General features: G+C 41.6%; 1 protein-coding gene across 1 annotated transcript in view; it reads right to left on the bottom strand.

Moving 5' to 3' along the window:
* Positions 1-23,298, bottom strand: part of GALNT7 (polypeptide N-acetylgalactosaminyltransferase 7) — an 83,994-nt gene extending 60,696 nt beyond the window's left edge. The window contains exons 1-3 of the mRNA XM_027771041.1: positions 23,283-23,298; positions 21,921-21,988; positions 14,722-15,182 (exon numbers count right to left, since the gene is read on the bottom strand). Of these exons, the coding sequence (XP_027626842.1) occupies positions 14,722-15,182; positions 21,921-21,988; positions 23,283-23,298 (545 nt within the window). The remainder of the gene's footprint in view (positions 1-14,721; positions 15,183-21,920; positions 21,989-23,282) is intronic.
* Positions 23,299-23,871: the final 573 nt, after the last annotated feature.

Genomic DNA, 23,871 nt, shown 5'->3' with positions numbered 1-23,871 from the left:
AAAAAAAAAAAGAGGCCTGAGACCAAAAAGAACTACTGGTCTCTATGATGTGACAGGCCAACTTGATAAGTAGGTGCACTGTTATATGTTTTATCTTTGTGTAATTCATTCCAATACCTGTTGATATGAATTATAATAATCATTAGTCAATTTTTCCACAATGAGCCTGATAAGTATATTATACAATTAAATTCATAGGTTAATTATATAAGCAACATTAACATTTTTCTTCTTATTTAAAATTTTCCCCATTGTTACTTAGAATAATTTGCTAATCAGGCCCATTAGCAATGCTTCTGATTAAAAAGAAAGGGAACAGCAATAGGAGAATAATTCAAAAAGGGAATGGGTTTAGTAACTTAGAGAGTGATGTTCTGACAAACATGCATCAGATTCTGAAAAAGGCATTGGTGACTGAAAGGTGGAACTAGAGAAAAGGCAAGATGGGCCTTTATTATTATTGTTATTCTATAGTAGAAAAAGGGGTGTCGGGACCAGCAGTTAGCATAATGGCTATATCAATGAACTCCCATGTGGTCAATTGTGGTTCGAGTCCTGGATCTGTTGTCTTAAACTCATGCCAGGTGCGTGTGCATGCGTGCCCAAGATCCTGAGAGGAGAATGGAGAAGGGATTGTGGCGTGGCCATCCACCCTGGGGGGTGATTTCTCGCCTTCTATCTCTCGTGTCTGTATTTCTGGCAAGCGCACACACCCTATAGCAAAAATCTCTCCAAAAAAGAAAAAGGAGTGTCTATCTTCACTTCACCTCCAGTATTTATCAAAACAGACACTAACGAACAGTAAGAAAAGGAGGATATCCATGTGTCTACAACGACTCCTGCATCACCACTGAGAGTGCTCAGACCTGTGAGCTCCACTTTTAGTGCCAGCTTTATTTTATGCAGGACAAACCTTCCTATTTATTTGCCACATTCCATCCCTCTGTCTCTATGCTTCCCTTCAATGCTGTTATTCCCATCCTTGTTTTCATTGTGTCACTGCTCCCCAATATCACCTGGATTGACCCCTCAGAGCAGTGATTCTCTCTCTGTCTCTCTCTCTTTCTCTTTAAGGGTTTTGCTTTGGGCAGATGCCCTGGCCAGGGAGAGAGACAGAAAGAGACAGAGAAAGTGAGAGGGAAATTGGGAAATCACCCCCTGGGGGGATGGCCACGCCATAATTCCGGGATCTTAGGCACACACGCACATACGCCCAGCCCGAGATTCAAGCCACCGGATCTGGTACTTGAACTGCAGTCGGCCATGTGGGAGTCCAGCGACTCTAATCCAGTGACTCTAGTTACTGGCCCCTAGAGCAGTGATTATTAATGGGGGTGATTCTGGACATGTGGCAACATCTAGAGATTTGATTGTTACAACGAGCCATGCAGAAGGGTGTGTATGTGTGTGTTTGCTCCTAGTGTCTTGTGGGTAGATGCCAGAGATGCTGCTGAACATCCTATAACACACAGGACAGCCCCCACAGCAAGGAATTATTCAGAGGGAATGTCAACAGTGCTGACACCGAGACATCCGGTGTTACAGGCAGGAAAATGTTCTGTAATAATGAAATTCAAAGTCTCATTGCCTTTATCATTTTCTAAGTTTCTCTGGTTTTCTCTCTTTTAAAAAGTTAAGGTCCTGTTGCATACCGAATATACTCCCTCAGCTGCTAGTTTAGCATCTTTTCAGGGCAGGGTATGGTATGCAAGTCAGAATTTGAATCCTAGTATCTGTGTCTTCCAGCTCTGTGACCTTCTCATTATCTACTTCTCTGAACCTCATCTCCATCATCTAAGAATACAGTGAAAAGGGACCAGCAGTTAGTGTAATGACTATGTCGCTGGACTCCCATGTAGTCGACCGCAGTTTGAATCCTGGACCCGGTGGCTTAAACTCACGCCAGGCACGTGTGCGTGCGTGCCCAAGATCCCGACAGGAGAATGGAGAAGGGATTGCGCCGTGGCCATCCCCCACCCCCTGGGGGGGGTGATTTCTTGCTTTCTATCTCTCTGTCTGTCTCTGTCTTTCTGGCGAGCGCACGTGGCCTATAGCAAAAACCTCTCCAAAAAAAGAAAAAATAAATAAAACTACATGGTTCAGAATGGTTATAAGGATTAGAGATGGTGTATTACAAAACTTAGCATACTAGGGCCAGCAGGTGGTATACTGGTTAAGGTGCTGGACGCCCCCATGACCGACCATGGTTCAAGTCCTAGACCCAGCAACTTGAAACTCATGCCGGGTGCACATGTGTGCATGCCCAAAGTCCCAAAAGAAGAATGGAGGAGAAGGGGTTGTTGCATAGCCATCCCAACTGGGGGTGGAGTGATTTCTCACTTTCTCTCTCTCTGTCTCTCTGTCTCTCTGGTGAGCACATGTGCCCTATAGCAAAAAAACTCGCTTAGAAAAAACAACTTAGCACTCTGACAGACATATAGTAGGTGATCAATAAATGGACAATGATGTGCTGATTCTGTCATTTACTGATGACCCTGTCTGTATCAGTAGCTGCAGCAAAGAAACAGAGAAAAGAGCATAATCACAGAAGCAGTGAATTGAGTGGAAGTGCTTCCAAGACACAGCTTACACCTTATACAGTAACTGAGAAATATTCCTGAACAGCCAATAAATGAGGGCACGTGGGACCAGCAGATGGTGTAGTGGTTACGTTGCTGGATTCCCACATAGTGGGCAACCGCAGTTTGTGTCCTGGACTCAGTGGCTTAAAACTCACACTGGGCGGGTGGGCATGCATGGCCAAAACCCCGAGAGGAGAACGTAGGAGAAGGGACTGCAGTGTGGCTATCCCCCCAGGGCAGGGGTGATTTCTCTCTTTCTGTCTCTTCAGTGAGCACACGTGCCCTATAGCAAAAATCTCTCTAAAAACTAAATAAAACAAGGGTACATAAGTAGCCTAGGGCTAGAATGCCCATTCTACGTCTATGGTGGACATCCCTGGGACACGGCCAGGTCTAGCCCTTCCCTCACCAGCCCAGGTGTCGGGCACATGACGACAGGGACAGAGACAACTGCCACTCTGACAGAATATCTGAGGTCGAGAGCCAGGCAAACCCTAACCCAGGTTGTTTTATTATCTGCCTAGAACATAGGTTCTTCTCGTATGTGATTTAAGTAATACCCTATGCTGCTTTCCCAGTAGCAGTGGTTCACACGGACCTCGGCCAGCTTTTAGGAGAGAGTTTTCCTGTCCTCCAGCATCCTTCCTCCACTGCTTCTCCTTCAGGGAGGAAATCAGTGTTACAAATCATCCTTGGATGGGGCCCCATGCCCGCAGGCCTGCAGCTTAGCATGTCTGGGCTCTGGAGGGAGCTCCTGCCTCACAAAAGAACTGGCACAGCCGTGGTTCACATTCTCTGTCACTGAAGACTTCACAGGGACAGTCGCCCATCTCCAGGGTCTTAGACGTGTAGTTTGGAGTCTCACATCTTTCTCCAGAGCCCTTTATCCTGGTTTTGATGTCTTTGCTGGGACTTTTGATTCTGGAGAGTGTGTGGATATTATTCGTTTGGTAAAAATGGCAGTGCTCATTCTAAAATAAGTTGTTAGGGTATTACAAATGTGACATTCCTCCTACACATTAGCTCCATTTTGAAGGGTGGAATTCCCCCCCCCTCCAGGATTCAGTGAAGAGGAAAGCACAGCTATGCTCATATCTCAGGGATACACTAAAAGGTATTACTGAATGTAATTCAGTTCTTTTATTTCTATCATTTTAATTCATGTAATTAGCTTGGCATCGGCGTCAAGCCCCCTTTATTTACTTACTTTGTGATATGGGGGTACATGTGCTTGCCAGAGACAGACAGAGAGCCAGGCAGAGGGAGAAAGCGCCCCCTGATGGGGTGTGGTCCTTCTCCATTCTCCACCGTGTCAGGATTTGGGGCATGCATGCACACGTACCCAGTGTGTTTTTCAAGCTGCCAGGGCTGAGATGTCATCAACTGAGGGCCACGTGGGGCCCCGCCTCTCCTACCCACTACAGCAGGCTGGTGCTACGCTCTTTTTACTTTTTAGCACATTAAACTTATGCACTGCAGGAATGATGAAAGAGCAATTCTATTTATGATTTGCCAGATCTATCTTTTATATACTTGCTTAAAATGAACACAGATAATTAACTTAAAAAAGTTATATAACAATTGTTCATATTACTACTCCCACAATCCTTGCTGAAGAAAAAATATTTGGTGTGAATGATTCAGCTTTCAGCGTTCTCCAAAGCTCTCCTTTACCATGGGAAGGGGGGAGCTGCCGCAAACACCCCTATAAATGAAGGGGTGGGTCTCAGCTTGAAACTCAATCTGAGACAAAAGAAAGCTTCCCCTAATTGGCTCTGACCTGGTTTGGCTACGCTTTTTTAGCTTCCCTCCCCCTCCCCCCCCAGTGAGGACACATGTACTCAGCAGAGAGAGACAGAGAGAGGGAAAGTAAGAAATCCTGCCCCCTCCCCCCCAGAGGGGCTGGCCACGCTATAATCTCTTCTCCTCATTCTCCTCTTGGGGGTTTGGGCAGGCACACACACATGCCTGGTGTGATTTTGAAGCCACTGGGTCCAGAACTCAACCTGTGGTTGGCCACGTGGGAGTCCAGTGCCTTAACCATGACTCCTGCTGGCCCTGGATGGCTACTTTTGGAGATTGTCTTCTTTCCAGCACTGTTGCTTTTTCCAGATATTCCAGAAGGAGAGATCCACATGTGCATATGTGAAAGGAATGACGCTGTCATCTTGGGACTTCACAGCCTGTCACAGCAAGAGGAAGTCCTGGCTCTAAACGGGTCCAAGTTTCTCTCAAGTATGTGACACAATGTAACAGTCTGTTTTTTTTTTTTTTTGAAGAGGTTTTTGCGATAGGGCGCGTGTGCTCACCAGAAAGACAGAGAGAGACAGAGAGACAGAAAGCGAGAAATCACCCCTCCAGGGGATGGACTTGCCACAATCTCTTCTCCTCCATTCTCCTCTCGGGATCTTGGGCACGCGTGCACACGCGCCCAGCGTGAGTTTAAGCCACCGGGTTTGGGACCCGAACCATGGTTGACTACATGGGAATCCAGCGACATAGCCATTACGCTAACTGCTGGTCCCAGAACAGTCTGTTTTTAAGAATGGTTGCTGTGCTTCTGGAATAAATGGAAAGGTAGGGAGTCTTCCTTGTCCTTAAATGGTGAATTACACCTGGTGTAACAGTTAGCTACTTTCATTAAACGGTTCATCTTAAATGTGAGAAACCGCTCCCCTTCTTCCTCTTATATTATGGCTCCGCAGTCATACCAAGGCCGCATGCCCAGAGGTTTGGCTTCGACTGCCCTTTAGGTGCAATACAGATTTCTAACACAGTGCCATAAATGTGTTGTGGTAAAATTTCCACTTTGCAAAATCATTCATTTAAAAGAAAAAAAGGTAGAAAAAATAGGGTTTAGAGCCAGCCAGGTGACACGGTGGTTAAGGCCTTGGGTCCCATATGGCTGATGGCACAGTTCAAGTCCCAGACCCTGCAGCTTGAAAGACATGCTGAGCATGTGTGCATGTGTGGCCAAAACCCCAAGAGGAAGAATGGAGGAGAGGGAGCTGCAGTGTGGTCATCCTGCCCGGCGTTGCTTTCTCATTTTCTCTTTCTCTTTCTCTTGCTCTCTGTCTCTCTTCAGCAAGAGCGTGTGCTCTATAGGAAACAAAATAAAAACGAAACAAACAAAAAAGGAAAATACAGGGCTTAAAGGGAAAACAGGGATAAGACTAGACCACTCAAATCTTAAGACTGAAGAGGAAAACAGGGATAGGACACGACTACTCAAAACTTTAGGGAACACTGGGACCAGAGCCCTAGGAAAATAAATCAATGGGCAAGTCAATACCAGCGTGCACGTTTATCCTTTGTATCACAGTCTGTCCTTTGCAACCTCTAAGCCGAGAGGCTTGTGTTTCCCTTTTTGTGGGTCCTTTCCTTTGCTTCTCATGCAGAGCACTTCACCCAAACTGGATGTACAGCCAAGGACGGCCGTCTATGCTGGGCGGCTTCCCTCTTGGTTTGGACGCACTTCTGGCTTCCCGGACGCCTTTACACAGCAGCAAGTGCAGTGGGGCTTGCAGTCATGGAACTCCCCGTTTCTTGCACTAAGGCGAGACAATGCTGCAGCACTGCTGCTTTTCTCGTCAGTCCTCACACAGACATTATTACGGCTGTCTCTTTCACTCTGAGAAACAGCACCCTGATCACTGCCAAGTGGTAACCTGCCAGAGAAAAATCTATGCACCACCAGGACCACCACACTGCATTGACACCGTTTGTCTATTTATCAAACACATAAAAGCCAGTATGCACTACAGAAACACAGATGCAGTAAAGAGCCTGTATCTAAATCACCAGTGGGAGCCATGCGAACCCACCAGGGCAGGGTGTGTTCTGCTGTCCACACTGCTCAAGGCCATGCCCGATTCTAGGCAGAGGCTGTCTTTTGTGAGGAGCTGATAAACTCTTAGCAGAGGAAAATTACCAAGCACTTTGAAAAGACTATTAGCTCCAGGGACCAGCAGTTAGTGTAGTGGCTATGTTGCTGGACTCGCATGTAGTCGACCATGGTTCAAGTCCTGGACCTGGTGGCTTAAACTCATGCTGGGCGTGTGTGCGTGCGTGCCCAAGATCCTGAGAGGAGACTGGGGGAGAAGGGATTGTGGTGTGACCATTCCCCCTGGGGGGGTGATTTCTTGCTTTCTGTCTCTCTTTCTGGCGAGCGCATGCGCCCTATAGCAAAAACATCTCAAAAAAAAAAAAAAAAAAAAAAGACTATTAGCTCCAAAACTGAGATGCTCTAGAATAGAGGGTACATAAAGCAACCCTTAGTCAACATATCCATGTTCCTGACAGGCAGGAAACTTATTCTGAAGAGAAAAGAAGAGTGTCAAGGTTTTCCTAAAATTGCTGGTCAATGGGATGGGATGTTATGGGATACCAAGTGGTGCCATCATAAACATCTTTCTAACTAGCCTCCAAGGAACTTATTGTGAATTCCTAGTTGTAGTAGAAGGCTGTGAAAAAAATAAATAAACATGATGTGAATTATTAACTTTCTTTTTCTTTTTAAAAATAATTATTTAATTTATTATTATTTCAAATTTGATATATAGCAGGTACACTCACCAAAGAGAGAGAAAGGGAGAGAGAAGGAGAAAGCAAGCCTCCACGTCCGAGATTCGAATCATGGTTGGCCACGTGGGAGTCCAGAACCTTAACCCCACACTGCCTGCTGGCCCGGAGTCTGTAACTTTCTACCAGGCACACTTTATGACTTGTTATGTTGGTGGCTGGGATTGGGACAATGAGCTATAGAGAGAGAAGCAGGGTTAACTTCCCTCTTACTAAAGCGATTTGGAAAATGACAGAGGGTGGTAAGCACCTCATCGACCAAATGCAGCGTGGACAGCAGAAGAAAGCTTCCACTAAGGGCGATGAGCCATCACAGAGGCTATCAACGGAAAGGAGGTGCTTGGGACAGAGGGCACTCGACATGCCCACAGCTCTGCTAATGAAGACTTAGGGCAACAAATTACTCCCATGTTCAGTTTTTATAGCCTCATCTATGAATGTGATACCCTTTACACCACTGTGGAGACTGGGGTGACGTTGGTTACCCCCCAGTATCTATAATAATTTCAGTCTGCCTAGATATATATCTGTTATTAGTCAGAAACAAAACTCAGCTCTGCTACCAAAATTGAGAAAACTCCAAAGCACAATGTGTATCTATGTGTTTAGTTTTAAGTTTTATTCATCTTAGGTTTTGCTAGAGGGCACCTGCACACACTAGAAAGACAGAGAGAGAAAGAGAAAGAAAGAAATCATCCCTGGGGGGATGGCCACCCTGCAGTCCCTTCTCCTCTAATCTCCTCTTAGGATTTTGGGTATGCAGATAAGCCTGGCATGATTTTCCAGCTGCCGGGTCCAGAACTCAATCCATTCAGCCAGCTGTGTGGGATCCAGTGCCTTACTCTCCATGCAGTCTGCTGGCATGTTCTCTGTATGTTTATAGAGACCAAAGAAAAGAAACCAAGCATCACAACATAACTTAGGGGCCAGGTGGTGGTGTAGTGATAGCACAGCTGGATCCATGTGGAAAAGATCCTGAGTTCACGTCCCAACACCTCCTTGGGCATGTCGTCTATAATACCGACCAGTTGAGACTGGGGTGGATCATGGTATGAAGACCCTTATTTATTTATTTAAGACAAATAAACCTTAAAAGCAAACAAACCCTTCCACACATTTGTTTTTACCATTAATCTGGAAAACCCTGGAATTTACAAAAAGTAGTTTCCAAGAGCAAACATTTTCAGGCCAACTAGAAAATCGAAACTAAAGAAGTAACAAGTGCACAGTGGGCTATCTGAAACTACTTTCAAACATACTTCCTGCAGATTATATCTAAGCTTGCCAAACCATAGTCAGAAAAAGGAGGCATATTCTGGGCAGTCCATGAAAGACTAAGGGTTGTGTCAGAAAACTGGCCATGGGTATAGCTTGGATGGAGATAGAAAACCACTGTCTATTTTAACAGTGGAAATGAGGACAAAGTACTGAAACATAGATGCATGTCCATGGTTCACACACATTCGTGAGAACCTCCAATACGGAGAGAGAATGAGGAAAGCGCCAAGTGACAATTTACCCTAAATAAAATTAGAAAATAAAAATCAGTATTTATTTTGAAATCAGATCATAAGAGATTATCTGGTATAAAAGGCAGGAGCATACATGCAAAGCATCTTTTGAAAAAAAAAAAAAAACAAACCCTCAAGTTCCTACAGACAAGCTTAAGTTATTAACAATTAACCACATTAACATTTGCATAGCTCTTAGAATTTCCAAAGCACTTTTTATGTCTGTTCTTTTACTCTGTAGAGACAACTAAGATAGCTTCCCACAAAACAGAAATGCAAAAGGCGGGTAGGAAGAAGGAAAGGTTAAATATTAGAAGCAGATAAATTTGCTCAGCAAGTCAAAATATTTAATTCATTTGTTTGAACAAAATAACTTGGATTATAAGCCTCTGATTATCTGTCTCCTTGGTCAGAAAGAGGGCAAGAATAATTTACATGTGTTTGCATTAGAAGTTCAAAGAAAAGGAAATAAACTCCCAAACTTGATTAGAAGAAAGTCTTTCATGTGCACACATAGAACCCTCTTCCCACAAGCAGGCTCCTTGTCCTGACTGTGTGAACTGACCTAAAGCAGGTAGCAGGCTGATTTAGGTAAACAGATTTAGGGGCAGAGTGGCTTGTTCTATCCCCACCACTCTGCTGTGCTATGGGTATGTTCTTTATGTTACTAAGTTTCAAAGCCTCTGATTTATCTTTGATTCCTCTTTCCACCCAACCACCTGCCACGGCCTATTGATTCTAACTTTTGTTCCCTTACGTTGAGTCTCCTTTTCTCTGGTGCTGTAACTTCCATTGAAGTTCCTACTACAAAGCCACCAGCCCTCTAGCAGGTCCTCACTCCCGATCCACTCTAGACACCACCAGTCTGATATTCCTAATGTTCTTTTTCTGAGCCTTCAATGGCTTTTTCCTGACTGCCAAATTCAGTGCAGACTTTGAGGTGTCCTGATGCCCTGCCTATCTTGCCAGCTATACATCCTTCCTGATCCCAGCCAACTATACCACTTGTTCATCTCTTCTACCCTCACACCTTCTTCCTAGGGACACCCTACTCACCCTTCACAGATCTTGGTAGCATCCCTTCCACGAATCCTTTTCTGAGTCCTCCATACTCAGTGTGACTCTCACTCCTCTGCGTCACACCATCTTGCTCCAGTTTTCCTGTGGCTTTTCTACTCTGCCTTATATTATGGCGTTTGACCTGGGGGTAACTGTGAGCCCCTTGAAGGCAGGATCTGTATCTTTTCACCACGGGACACTAGCACCGTACATTGCATATGGGAGCTACTCAATTACTAACTTTTGAACTGGGAAGAAAATCATATGCTTCTTTTCATAGAAAATACATGTGAAGATAGGTGAAGTCATTCTCGGCCAAGTCTTTGAAAAAGAAGTAGGCCTCGAGTTCTCTTGAAATAATGTTACTCACCCTTTTAACAAGCAATCAAGCCAGTAAATTACTCAGCCGGTGAATGCAATTCAAAGCTATCGAATACATGAGTCATGCTGGCAGCTGGGCCGTTCTCTACTGCTTCTAGCGTAGAGAACGATCATCTGAAAATTCTACGGAACGGACACAAGAATGAACAAGCTCACCATAGTGTCGGATGTCACAGCTGGACAAACAGCCCAAAGCTTGGTTTCTAAGCTTCGCAGGTGTCTCATTTATATAACTGACAGAGGCATGAGGAAACAGGCTGTTACGGTCTATAGTCTAAAGCAGAAAGCTTCTGCAGAAAGCCAGACACACCAAGCCAGTCTCCAAGGGGTTCATGAGCATGTTCTCCAGGAGGGATGAGGGTGAGGGAGGGCATATGGGTCATATGGATGTAAGAATTGTCTTCAGCATGGTGTCACTAACAGCAGAACAGTGATAATATGCATGCTGAATATCATGCAAAACTTAGGGGGGTTATTCACTGCTTTTTTTAATTTATAATTTTAGAGAACAGTCTTAAGATTGTCCACATTCTAACATAAATAACACTACTTAAAAATAATTTTTTGTACTCTGCACCGAATTTTAAATATTCAAAGAGGAATAAAACCTATTTCATTTTTTTTTAAGTATGAGAAAAAATATAGCTTAAAAATAGTTTGGATTGAGTTTATAAGACATTTCTGAGGGTTATTAAATTTGAGTACTTTAAAATGTTTAAAAATGTTTATAACTACTATAGAAGTTCAAAGGAAGGCTTAGCGGCATTTGCTGGACCGTCTTGGGCCCTTCTATGTGATGGAAGACACACGCACATACTTCCCGAAGGAGGTCACACATGCATATACACGACTCTCATACATATGCGAGAGCCTCGAACACAGGTGGAGAATGAGAAAAGCTCTCAACAATTTACCCTAAATAAAATGACCACATTGACAGGAGTGACACACAGAAATGCATAGCACCCTACCTCAAGTTATGCCAGAAAAAGAAGATGGGAGACAACGGATCTAGGCAAGGAATGGAGAAAGGAAGGAAGGAAGGAAGATAAAAGAAGGCAAGAGAAAAGAAAAAGGAAGAGAGGAAGGAGGGGACAGGGAAGGGAGGGAGGAAAAAGGAAGAGAGGGAAGGGAGAGAAAAGGAAGAAAGGGAGGAAGAGAAGGAGAAAGAAAAAAGGAAGAAAACAAAGATGGGAGGGAGGAAGAAAAAGAGATGGAAAGAAATGACAAGAGGGCAAGGAGGACCAGAGAGATGGGAGGTTCAGATGGCGACCAGTGTATTTAAAATTTTCAAAGGAGAGATGAAGGCTTTGGCATCGCAGAAGGTACAAGAAGCAAGATGTTGTACATAAGGCAGCAAGTGACAGTTATGTTTCCGAAAAGCAGCAGAGAACATCAACGTTAAATAGCAACTGAAAGCATGCAAGCGTTGCTAAGAAGTGACTGAAGGAAGTACCATCGGAATAAAAATAGCCAAATAAATCTTAAGTTTCCAACCAATAGGCTGTAATAAAAAACAAACAAACAAACAAACATCTTTTGGTCTATTATGTTGTTAATTCTAGGGCCAATCCCAGGACTTCGTATTCTTAGACTATTTTAAAAATTAGGAACTGTGGTTTAGAGAAAATAAGTAGCTAGTCAAAGATCTCCCATCTGGTAATGGAGTCAAGGTTTAACCTTGAAAGACTTTAATTCATTCACTCGATCACTCAATCATTCAGCAGTTATTTCCAACTGGGTACGACTAAGCTACTTACATGTTACTGGGAAAACTTGGTGAAGAAAATAGACATAGTGCTTTCTCTCAGGAACTTACCATCTACAGAGAAAGACACTCATAAACAGCCACATACACCAGTCGCCAATTGTAAATTTTGATAAATACTAAGAACAAGATGGCCAGAAGCAAAAATGGAGGCTAAATTAGGGCATTCCTAAAATAGTGAACATTAGTCAGAGAAGTCCAACTGAGACCTACAGGATGGAAGGGAAGAAGGAAAAGAGCACTCACAGAAGAGGGGAGAGCCCATGCCAAGGACCCAAGGCAGGTCCACAGCTAAAGTATTTTGGACAAGAGGAGGGAGGCAAGGCAGGTCAGGGTCACGGCATGGGGGATGCCACGGGTTGGCAATTTGGGCTCTATTTAAAATGCAACAGATAGGCACAGAATGACATTTGATAGGCCAGATTGAGGTCTCTAAAAGACCACACGGGTTTCTGTGGGAGCTGGCAGTAAGAAGCAAAAACAGAAACGGAGAGACCAATAAAAAGGCATTTGCAGGAATCCAGGAGATGACGACTGGTTACATGATCTGGAGGAGCAGTGGGAATAAAGGGAAGGGACCTCAGCAGTGATCTGAACTACATTTTGGTGGCATGAACAAGTGACCTTGCTGGCAAAATGGATGTGAAGGGTAAAGCAGAAGGAAGACAGGATGACGTGGAATCTCCCTGCAGTGATTTCCTCTGGAATCCTTGGACATCATTTGACTTTTTTGCACATTTCTTCTATTAAAAAGTTAGCCATATTTATACTGATGTTTTACAATGGCATGTTTTTAAAAATTGTCTTATGTAATTTTATTTATCATTGTTATTTTTAAGTTTTACCAGAAAGACAGAGAGAAGGAAAGTGAGAAAGCAAGCCACCTGGTATGGGACTTAAATTGCTGGCCATGTGGGAGTCCAGCAACTTAACCACCATGCCACCTGCTGGCCCCTGGCATGCTTTTTATAAACAGTGTTTTTTGTTATTGTTATTGTTTTTAAATTTTTTTTTTCATAAACAGTTTCTGTGCTAAAATCTCCACTTCCACACTGCTAAGCTCACCCTCCAACTGTAACAACTGCACTGAGGTGTGATGTCCAGAAAGACAAGTCTATATCTAAGCACGGTGTGGTGGCATGAGAAGGGACTTTCTCACCAAACCACCTACCTAGGGGGGAACGGCAGCTTTGCCATTTAGCTGTGTAAATATGAAGAAGTCACATATTGGAGCTTCAGATTTCACACCCACAGGTAGGAACTCTCCCACAGTTTAAGTGTGAGAATTCAGTAACCTATGGAAGTCATAAGTATGGAATGTACTAGAAAGCCAATAAATGTTAATTTGTGTGTGTGTGTATGTGTGTGTGTCTCCCCTTCCCTTCCAGCACAGTGCTGAGAATGCTCTCAATTAGTTCTCAATACCTCTCTCAGAGAGACCAGCAGTATGACTCAGTGCTACATTTAAGGTGACCGGGACACTCTAGATGAGGACTGCAGACCCTATTACGGGTTCTAAAGAATGCTCACGTGGCAGCTGTAACTCCAAAACCACCCTCACCATCTGACTGGAAGGGTTGCCAAATAAAATACAGGACATCCAGTGAAATTTAGATTTCAGATAAATGACAAAAATTTTAGGTCCTGTGCAGTAATTGGGACATACTTAGATTACATTTTTTTTTCACTATTTATCTGAAACCCAAATTTAATTGGGCATCTTGAATATTTTATTTGTTTAATCTGGCAACCTTATGACTAGGTAAGTCTCTATTGGAATAACTAACTACATGATTGTTCCTCATAGCACCTGAGATGCTCTAAGCCTTCTCTTGCTAGGAGTTTATATCTCTCACCATCACAATACTATACTTCTACTTTCTTTGCATTTCACTCATCCTTTCTCATTCTGATCAACAGATGTTTGACTGTCCAAAGTCTACTGAATAACAGTGCATTAGACATGAAAATTCACTTAGTGGTTATAAAGGATGCTGGGGTGTGTGTGTGTGTGTGTGTGTGTGTGTGTGTGTGTAGTGTGCCTGCTCTGTTAACCTTTTAAAATGAAGATTATACTAACGATACATCATCTGGAATACTTCTTGAGTTTTCTAATAGCAGTAAATTAAATCTGCCTCCATATTAATGAAAGCTATAGTAGTAGAACTAGTTATTGAATACACTGAAAGAGGAAAGCTTTCAGTTCATTCAATAATCATTGTCTACTAAAAGTCAAGAGATGGAACTCTTTTATTTCCAAAATCATACCATGTGAAAAGAACTTGAAATAGTAGGCAATAGTTTTATCTGGGTGCTCGTTTTACTTAAATGCAAGTATTTCAATTTCCAGTTTCAGTACCAAGGGAAAACAAAATAAAGGAAGTATAAGTCTAGTTAATTACATGAGATATCCAGAGCAGAATGAATATTTGCCATTGTTCCACAACAAGATAAGGAGCTTGTTCCAGAATGAAAATCAACACATCAAGGAAGTTTTGCTATTAAAAAATTGTCAGTTGAATGAAACAAAGCATTTAATAGTGTAGTTGATTTACATCCTGGTGCAAGCTCATTTGCTCATTATAGACTGGAAACAAACATTTGCTGCCAATATAGGAACCAGATTTTGATGTAGAAGACTCCAGAATTTTATACATCATACCTTCAATACGATGGCAGAGGGACCTCCTTCTTCTGGCCATTTTGCTGACCAATGATCCTCTTATTTCCTTGAAATAAAGGCATACATATTTTCTCCATTCTAACAATCTAACTGAACCTAAATATCTATCAAAACAATAGTTGCCCCAATTTTAGAAAGAAGAGGATGTACGCTTACTCTTCTTGACGTAAATCATTGACGCTGCGGTCCAGTGAGATCATGTCACTTGCCACCATGTTAAATCCAAACTCTTTAATGCTGGCTTGAATTGCATGTTTGAATTCTGGTCCCAAAACCAATGGCTTGGCTTTCTCTCCAGGGCCACCAACCACTCCATGAGGCTCAGGTTCTTTAGGTTCAAAGTTACCGAGGATCCCTGGGCGTAGCACAGGATCATGGTAGGTGAATGTCTGAGGCTTAAATGTGAGATACTGCCTCTGGATTATGTCTTTCTGGGAATCTCCTCCAGCATGGTGTTCTTGTTCATTTTTGGCCTTGTTTTTTCTTCTAATAGACTCTAAGTCCACTTCTACTCCTTCAACATGAGGCCATGGTACCACTGGTTTGAATCTGTCATCCCCAGGAACTAATCCATTGCCTCCTCGGTTAGGGATGGGGTTATTGACATCTCTGTCTTCCTATACAAAAGGGAGGGGGATATATAATGAGTACATGAAAGCAAACCACCACAGCAGAGCTTATGACACCAATATTTATGTTTTTTAAAAAAGGCTAAGGCAACAACTAAATGGCTTAAGTGTGAAATACAAGCAGGTCATTAATTAGGATTACCCACTAGAAGACAACTTTCAGGGTGGACAACAAATACCACGAAATGGGTTATTTTCTCCCATTACTGTTTGAATGGACACTTTTTTCCTTTTTTACAACTCCTCTTACAAATGTAACTCTCTCTATCAAAGGTCTCTTAATAAAGCATATTGTTAAGGGTTAGAGCAAAGAGGTTGTAGGATCTTTGATTCAAACAGACACTTAGCAGGTCACACTGTACAATATGTGGTTTTCCCTGCTGTCCAGTGTATGACAAATATAACCTTTCGCCAGTAATACAGCCATATGGTGCAGTGGTATTAGATGATGTCACCCATCACTAGGCTGGCTTTGTGCCCTAAATAGCAGAAGAACAAGGCAGGGAGATGCACTCCATTGTCCCAACTGAGTATTTTCTATTCGGTGAAAGTTTGCAAAATTGAGAGCTATAAATAAAATTCCTACTAACTCAAATAGTAACTGCAATCACACCCAATACCTAGCATGTCTCATTTCAGAGGTAGCACAAGCAAAAACACATTCTGCATGAAGAATATTCAGTAATGGGTGCCTCTCTTTTCTGTTTGGCCTTTCTTCACCACCTACATGCAGATCTTTTGGTTAGAAATGCTGAGTGCTTTTGCTTTTGAGCTATACAAGTTATGTTTTTGCTAAAGCAGCACGATTCTTTGCACAAAACCTGTTTCTCAACATTAGCATCATCTCAGTGGTTTTAAAAAACACTGATGTCTGTGCTGCACTCTCAGACATTCTGATTTAATTGGTCTGGGCATTTGGATTTTTAAAAGCACCCCAGGTGATTTTAATATGCCATCTAAGCTTGAGAACCACCAGCTCAAAGGGAGAGCTGCTAGCTATAATTAGACAAAAGGACTGTAGAGTATACACAGCTGGAGAAGAGGCCAGGTGAATTTAGTACTGCAAAATAGGCTAACTGGTCTACCACTTCACTCTACACTAAGATTATGTGACTCTTTAACAGATTAATAATAGAATTAGCACCCTTTTATCAAAGTTTTCTTACAGCGTTAGAACTACCTTGAAAAGTAAGGTATAAAACTTGTTTTTAAGAAAACTGAAGGAAAGCTCTAGGAATGATGTGGATGTGTGGGTTGCTTTCTACTGGCAATTTATTTAGAGACAAAAAAATCTCTACAGGTCATTTATTTCAAATGAAAATTTAGTAGGTAAAGGATGGCTATGGATTGACTTAAAAGAGTTCAAAAAATTTTTTTCAAAATCAAGAATTTGTTTAGTTAATATAAGCAGATGATACATAAGTCAAAAGAGCATGTAGCGAAAAACAAGATGAATGTCTGAGGCTTAAATGTGGGATACTGCCTCTGGATTATGGACATTATTATTAATGTCCATTTCAGTGGACAAGAACCCTTTTAACTATCAGTTCTCTGTAACTACAGAATTGCAAAATGGCTCAAAGAAATGAAAGGGTGGCATAATCTGGAAAATTGAACCAGACAATATACCCAATCATATTTATTGGCCACTTAAAGATTTATTTATTTATTTTTAACAACTTTTCCTGCCATCCCTTCTGTACAATGACAGATATGAATTTCTTGTGAATTTTTCTAGAGATGTTATACACACACACACACACACACACACACACTAAATGAGATTTTAAAAAATCATGGGATTTCAATTTTAATTAAGCCATTAAAAAAGAAACTGGTAAGATGCTACAACTGGTCCAAGATAAATGTAAAGAACAGACAAAAATATGGTCATCCCTAGCTATCTTTGGAAGATTTGTTCAAAGATCCCTCCCATGGGTACCAAAATCCATGAACATTTAAGACTTTTCTATAAAAGAGAATAATATTTGCATACACACTTCCTCCTGTATACTTTAAATCATCTGTAGGTTGCTTAATGTACATGCTAGGTAAATTGTTGTTCAACTGCATTGTTTAGGCGGTAACAAGAGAAAAGTCTACATGTTTGTTAAGATGAAATGGTTGTAGGCCTAACTACACAGTACACGTCAACAACAACATAACATTTCTCATTCATAGTTTGTCAAATCCACAAATGCTGTACCCACAGTCACAGAGGGCCAACTGTGTAAACATCAAGAATACTTTAAAGAATTTACAAATAGATGCAAAATTGGTTATTTTGGTCAATATCCATAAAGCATAATCAATAACATTCTACCAGACACAATGTCCATTTCAGTGGACAAGAACCCTTTTAACTATCAGTTCTCTGTAACTACAGAATTGCAAAATGGCTCAAAGAAATAAAAGGGTGACATAATCTTGAAAACTGAAGCAGACAATATACCCAATCATATTTATTGGCCACTTAAAGATTTATTTATTTATTTTTTAACAACTTTTCTCTTATAACAGGGGCCAGCAGATGACACAGTGGTTATGTTTCTGGACTCCAATGTGGCCAACTTGAGTTCGAGTCTTAGATCCAGTGGCTTGAAAAAATCATGACCAGCAAGTGTGCATGTGCCCAAGATCCCAGAAGGATGAAGAAGGGATTGCAGTGGGGCCATCCCCTCTGGGGAGTGATTTCTTACTTTCCTTCTCACTGTCTCTGTCTCTCTCTCTCTCGAGCAAGTATACATGCCCTTAAAAACTTTTTTAAAAAATGCAGCATAGGGGCTGGCAGGTAATGTGGTGGTTAAGGTGCTGGACTCTCATACGGCTGACTGTGGTTTGGGTTCCAGAAGTGGCAGTTTGTTTTCTCACATTCCCTCTCTTTGTCTTTCTCTGGTCAAATTAAAAATAAATAAAATTAAATAAATGATTCTTTAAAAACTGCAGGATGGGCTTATTATACAAATGCAATGTCTTTCTTCAGATGTATGTGTAATAGGTCAATAAAACTTCTTTATAAGGCTTTTGATTGCCACACATCTGAGTAGCAGGGATTTAGCTTGAGCCAAATCTGAGAGTCCTACTAAAGGTTAGAGACAGGTAGAAGGCCATCTTGCCAGACACAATCGTGAGGGACTGAGGTATCTCTTGGAAATTAACTAATTCTAAGAAAAGTGTAAAGTAAGCATCACTCTATACCACAGAGATTACCATTGAAGTTGAGAGGTTGTTCTGATGATGTAAAAAGCATTAATTTCTCCCATTTGTCTTCTAGATCTTTTCTTTTTTAGAGAGATTTTTGCTATAGGGTGTGTGGGCTCACTGAAGAGACAGAGAGACAGAAAGTGAGAAATCAATCCCAAGAGGGGATGGCCATGCTGCAATCTCCTCCATTCTCCTCTTGGAATTTTGGGCACACATGTACATGTGCCCGGTGTGAATCTGAAGCTTCTGGACTTGAACCACAGTCGACTATGTGGGAGTCCAGTGACATAACCATTACACCATCTGCAGGTCCCACTCTAGCTATTTTTAAAACTATACTCACTTATGGTAGTGTTGTAAGTAAATTAAATATAGAAATCATTGTAAAGGGGACCAGCAGTTAGTGTAATGGCTATGTCACTGGATTCCCACGTAGTCAACCGCGGTTCGAGTCCTGGACCCAGTGGCTTAGACTCACGCCGTGCGCGTGTGTATATGTGCCCAAGATCCCGAGAGGAGAATGGAGGAGAAGGGATTGCGGTGTGGCCATCCCCCCTGGGGGGTGATTTATCGCTTTCTATCCCTCTGTCTCTCTCTGTCCGTCTGGCGAGCGCATACGCTGGATAGCAAAAACCTCTCCAAAAGAAAAAAGAAAAAAAAAAAAAAAGAAATCATTGTAAAATGCTGTAAAACATTGGGTTCAACAAAGTACAACACAAAAAGAAGACAGACATTCTCCCATACTTTATTTATTTTTCACATCATAGGTCCAGTGAATTATTAATAGAGAGGTAAAAGATGAGAAGGAAATGTCATTTAATACAGAAGAGTGGTTTGAACAGGCAGAAGTAAACATCTATAGTCATAGCTATAGCATCCACTAAATTACCCAATGTTTCACAGGGTAAATTGTATGTTAGAAAAATATAAAATATGATAGTATATGAAACCAAGCTACCTATGTAGTAAAATACATGCTACAGTTTAGGTTGGCCTCTGCTAATATAAAAATTACAAGTTTGGATATTTCTCAAATTCACCTACTTTAGTAAGAGAGCTAAAATGGATTAAAACTTCATGCTTATCTTCCTCTAATAGGTGTTTTGACCTTTTCTGTGAGTTAATGGATCTTTTTCCAATCTTAAACCATTGGTGTTCTTCAGGGTTCTGTTAGAAGTCTATTGTCATTCCATCCTTGTCTGGGTTATTCATTTTCTCCCAAGCTCAGTAGCCAGTTTTAAACTGGTCATTCCTACATCCACTTGCCCAGTCCACATCACAGTTCTGATCTCCAGACCTTACAGTCCAACTGCTTCCTGAATGTTTCTATTTATATCTCTCTGATAACTAAATTGAACATACCCCAAACCGAACCTATCATTTACCTCAAATCTCTCTCATTTACTGTTTCCCTACTCCAGGGACTGAAACCATTATCCACTCAAAAGATGATGTCCCAAACCTGCATTTGTCATTAACTTCTTGTTCTCTTATCTATCCTACTGATAGCCAATCAATCATGAATTTTGATCAATTCTATCACCTATGTAGCTCCTGAAACTGGTCACTACTATTATCTTCACAGCTGTTGTTTTAACTCAGACCACCTTCACCTCTAAACAGAATTGTTACAATAATTATGATTACTCTAAACACTATATTCTAACTGCATCACAAGTATTAACTTACTTTATCCCATGAGATAAGTACTATTATTACCATCCCTCCCCCGTCCACACACACAACCATTAAATATTTACTAAACCAAATGATACAAAATGACACTCAGGAAAAGAAATGCCAACCGATAAGGAATGCCAAAAAAAACCTTAAAGTTACAGAATACTTTGAGAAAAACACTTAAAATGAAGGAGTATATAAAATCACAGCAACCAGCCAATGGTAACACCATCCTTATTTTACAGAGAAAAAAAATCCCCCAGAGAAGATCCCCCAGATCAGAATCAGTCATGTGGTAGAGTCAAAATTTGAATCCATTCTGACTCAAGAGTTCATGCTCTTAACCACTATACCTCAGTGCTTTCCATCCTGATGCATGCACTTACTGTCTCTCTTCGTCATTTTTCTACAAAGTAGCTGTAGGGACTTTTCTAAAATTCATACACAAACATGTTACTTTCCCCGCTTACAATATTCTATCACCAGTGGCCCACTATCCTCGGGAGAATTTATACTGACAGTTTATAGGACATGAGAGCTGACAAGTCTTCCCGGGCTCTAGCCCCATTTGTGTAATGTCTCTATCATTACCCATGAGAGCAGGGTCAGCTAAGTTGTTCCACAGTCAGCAGTAAACATTTTTGGCTTTGTAGATCACAGGGTCTTTGTTGCAATTATTCAAGTCAGCTATTGTAGTGCAAAAGCAGCTGTGGACCATGTAAATGGATGGGTCGGGCTGTGTTCTGATAAAACTTTATTTACAAAGACAGGAGATGGGCTTGATTTGGCCCGAAACCTTAGCACTAGACTGTAAGTTTTATTAAAGGGCAGGGGCTACATCTACTGTCTGCATCGTTGCATTCTCAATGCTTATTCTGGCACATAACTCCTCAATAAATATTTACTATAAGAATGAACAAATGAATCCTAAAATTTCTTCTTTGGTGGTGAGAGAACTCTTGAGAAGAAAAGCAAAAGACAGAGAATGGAGAATAGGAAATGGAAGAGAGGGGCTTCGATCAGATAGACCGTTCTTGGCAAATACCTTAAGAGTTCAACAGGACATAACTTTGTATTCTCTGCACTGTATTGTACTCTTAATAATGTTATATAACAGCTGCGAAAAAATTGAATTTGCTCACTTCTCAAAGTCTGTATATCATTAAGTCTGAAGGCAAAACTAAATATGAGAATCGTTTGTCTAACTCGAAGTCAATTAAGAATACTCATGTCAAATCTTAATGTTCTGTGAGTCTGTGGTTATAAAGCAGTGTAATACTTAACCACCCTAAAAAGAGAAACCAGATACTTTAAGAAAAAATACAAAAACAAAAACAAAAACTTAAAGACAGCATTTGGTTGTCAAATCCTCTTGCCTCAAGCATCCATGGTGGATTATAGGAGTGTGCTCAGCTTTTAGTTTGGATCAGGAATCAAACTCCACGTGTTCCATATGGTCTCAGAATAGGGGACTTTTTTATTTTTTATTTTTTATTAAGGTTTTCTTTTGCCATAGGGTGGGAACTTGTGGGAGAGACAGAGAGCAATGGTAAGAGAGAAAGTGAGAAATCACCCCTGATGGGAGACAGCCATGCCACAATTCCTTCTATTCCATTCTCCTTACTGCTCCCATTGTGAGCAGTAAGCACACACACCGGGGGTGTTTCAAGCAGCCAGGCCCAGGACTTGAACTATGGTTGGTCATGTGCAAGTCCAGTGCCTTACCCACCATGCCATCTGCTGGCCCTGGGGGCAGTATCTTAGCTGCCCATGTTACTGTGGCTGGCCTACATCCTCCTTCCCAATAGTGAATAAAAATCAGTGGATGCCTTTGTGACTCACTGGTAACAATGACACCTTCATAAGTACCAGCTGAAGTACTACACAGGTAGAAGTCAATGAATCAATGACTAGAAATGGAAAAGGGAATCAGCAGATATTTTCCAAGGATAGTATGTTCACCAAGGTGGAAAATGACCAAAACACATAACCACCACATGTTAATATGGGTTACCAGAGAAAAGGTGAGGAAAAAAAAAGCCACTATCTGTTTTACAACTTACAAAGCCCCTCTCCTCATTGCCTCCAAATCCTACTCACGTATGTTTTTTTTCCAAGATGGTCATGTGTTGGTAGAAGTCATATGAATCAAGTGGACTTACAAAAATGGTCTTTAAAGCAAATGACAATAATATAGGCCAGCTTGGATCTGAAACCACAGGTAGACCCTAGAACACTAAGTTTTTAATAGCGAGCTGATGTGGTCACATGATGTTGTGACAAATTATGATACTTTAGGAAATGATCACTGCTGAGCACCCTATATGGTTCTCATTTCTCAGGAATTGCAGTACTTAAAAGTATAACAGGCCAAGGACCCACAGTTGGCGTAATGGCTATGTCGCTGGACTCCCAGGTAGTCGACTATGGTTGGAGGCCCGGGCCCAGTGGCTTAAACTCATGCCAGGCGTGTTTGTGTGTGTGTGTGTGTGTGTGTGTGTGTGTGTGTGTGTGTGTGTGTGTGTGTGTGTGTGTGTGCCTAAGATTCCAAGAGAATAGAGGAGAAGGGATTGTAACATGGCCATCCCCCCTGGGGGGTGATTTCTCACTTTCTGTCTCTGTCTCTATCTCTCTCTTTCTGAAGAGCACACGCTCCCTGTAGCAAAAAACCTCTCCAAAAAACAAAACAAAAAAGTATAACGGGTCATATTGTGTCCTGTGAATTTAAAACCCTCTTATTCAAAAAACACCTTTAATTCGAAAAATCACATCAACATCCTTTCTCTGGGAGCACTTACTCATATAGAAGGACCAGAAGAAACAGTGGCCAAAAAAAAAAAAAAAAAAAAAATAGAAAGTAAGGAAGGAAATGGTGGAAATAAAATAGGAGTTGGAAGTCCAGAGAAAATAGGGTGTGCTCATAAGCTGGGGCTCCCCACAGTCTCACTCACTCACTCAGTAACGTGTAGCAGGGTGGAATGTGCCCTTGTTTCTCTTTGCTGAGCTCCAGCTGGGTGCTAAGCAAGCCCGCCTGCCGTTCTCTGACATTCTGTGCAGAACTGACTTCTTCAGAGTGCTGAGTTCACTCTCCTGGGAGCTGCGGTCCTGCCGGGCAAGGGCATGGGGGCAGAGACAGAGGCCAAGTAACTTGCCTGTGCTTCATCAGGGCTTAAAGTGGATAAACCCAAGATAAACAGACCTTACCTGACGAAGATGTCATCCCTTGAAAGTAAGGACCCTACCTCCAAGTATATTTTAAGACCCCAAACTAGGAAGAGATTAGCAACTAGGCAGAACTGAAAACACAGAAAGTGTGCTTTCTGTTAACTTCATGTAAATATACAATTTCCATACAAACTCTGGGTGTAGTTTAGTAAGATAAAGACATTCTGATAAGAATTATCTGTTGAATGAAATAGACTCATTTAGGAGGGATTCCGTTTTTTTTTTTTTTTTTAAGTATCCAATCAAGACAAACCAGGAAGTATCAGAATGGAGAAAAGGATGTGGTTGACATGGCAACTGCTCTGTCAAAGCAATCCAGGTCAGCAACTTCAATGTGATACACTAGACCTGGGAGGGTAACCAGGTTGGATACTATACTGCTAACCGGTGCAAGCCAAACTTACCCTAGGGACTAAAACATTGAGACTCTGCAATACAGAAAGCTGCCAATATATCATTGCTAATGGGTTCTTCTTTTGTCTCTCTCAAGACTTCTGATACACTAACAGCAATCACGGTCACAAGTGGCCAAGTTAATGCTTCAGATTTTTTTTTTTCCTTCTATTTG

This window comes from Tupaia chinensis, unplaced genomic scaffold, assembly GCF_000334495.1.
Source record: "Tupaia chinensis unplaced genomic scaffold, TupChi_1.0 Scaffold000179_1, whole genome shotgun sequence".
NCBI classification, from domain to species: Eukaryota; Metazoa; Chordata; class Mammalia; order Scandentia; family Tupaiidae; genus Tupaia; species Tupaia belangeri.
The sequence above is the reverse complement of the archived record's forward strand: the minus strand, read 5'-3'. Positions and strand labels throughout refer to the sequence as shown.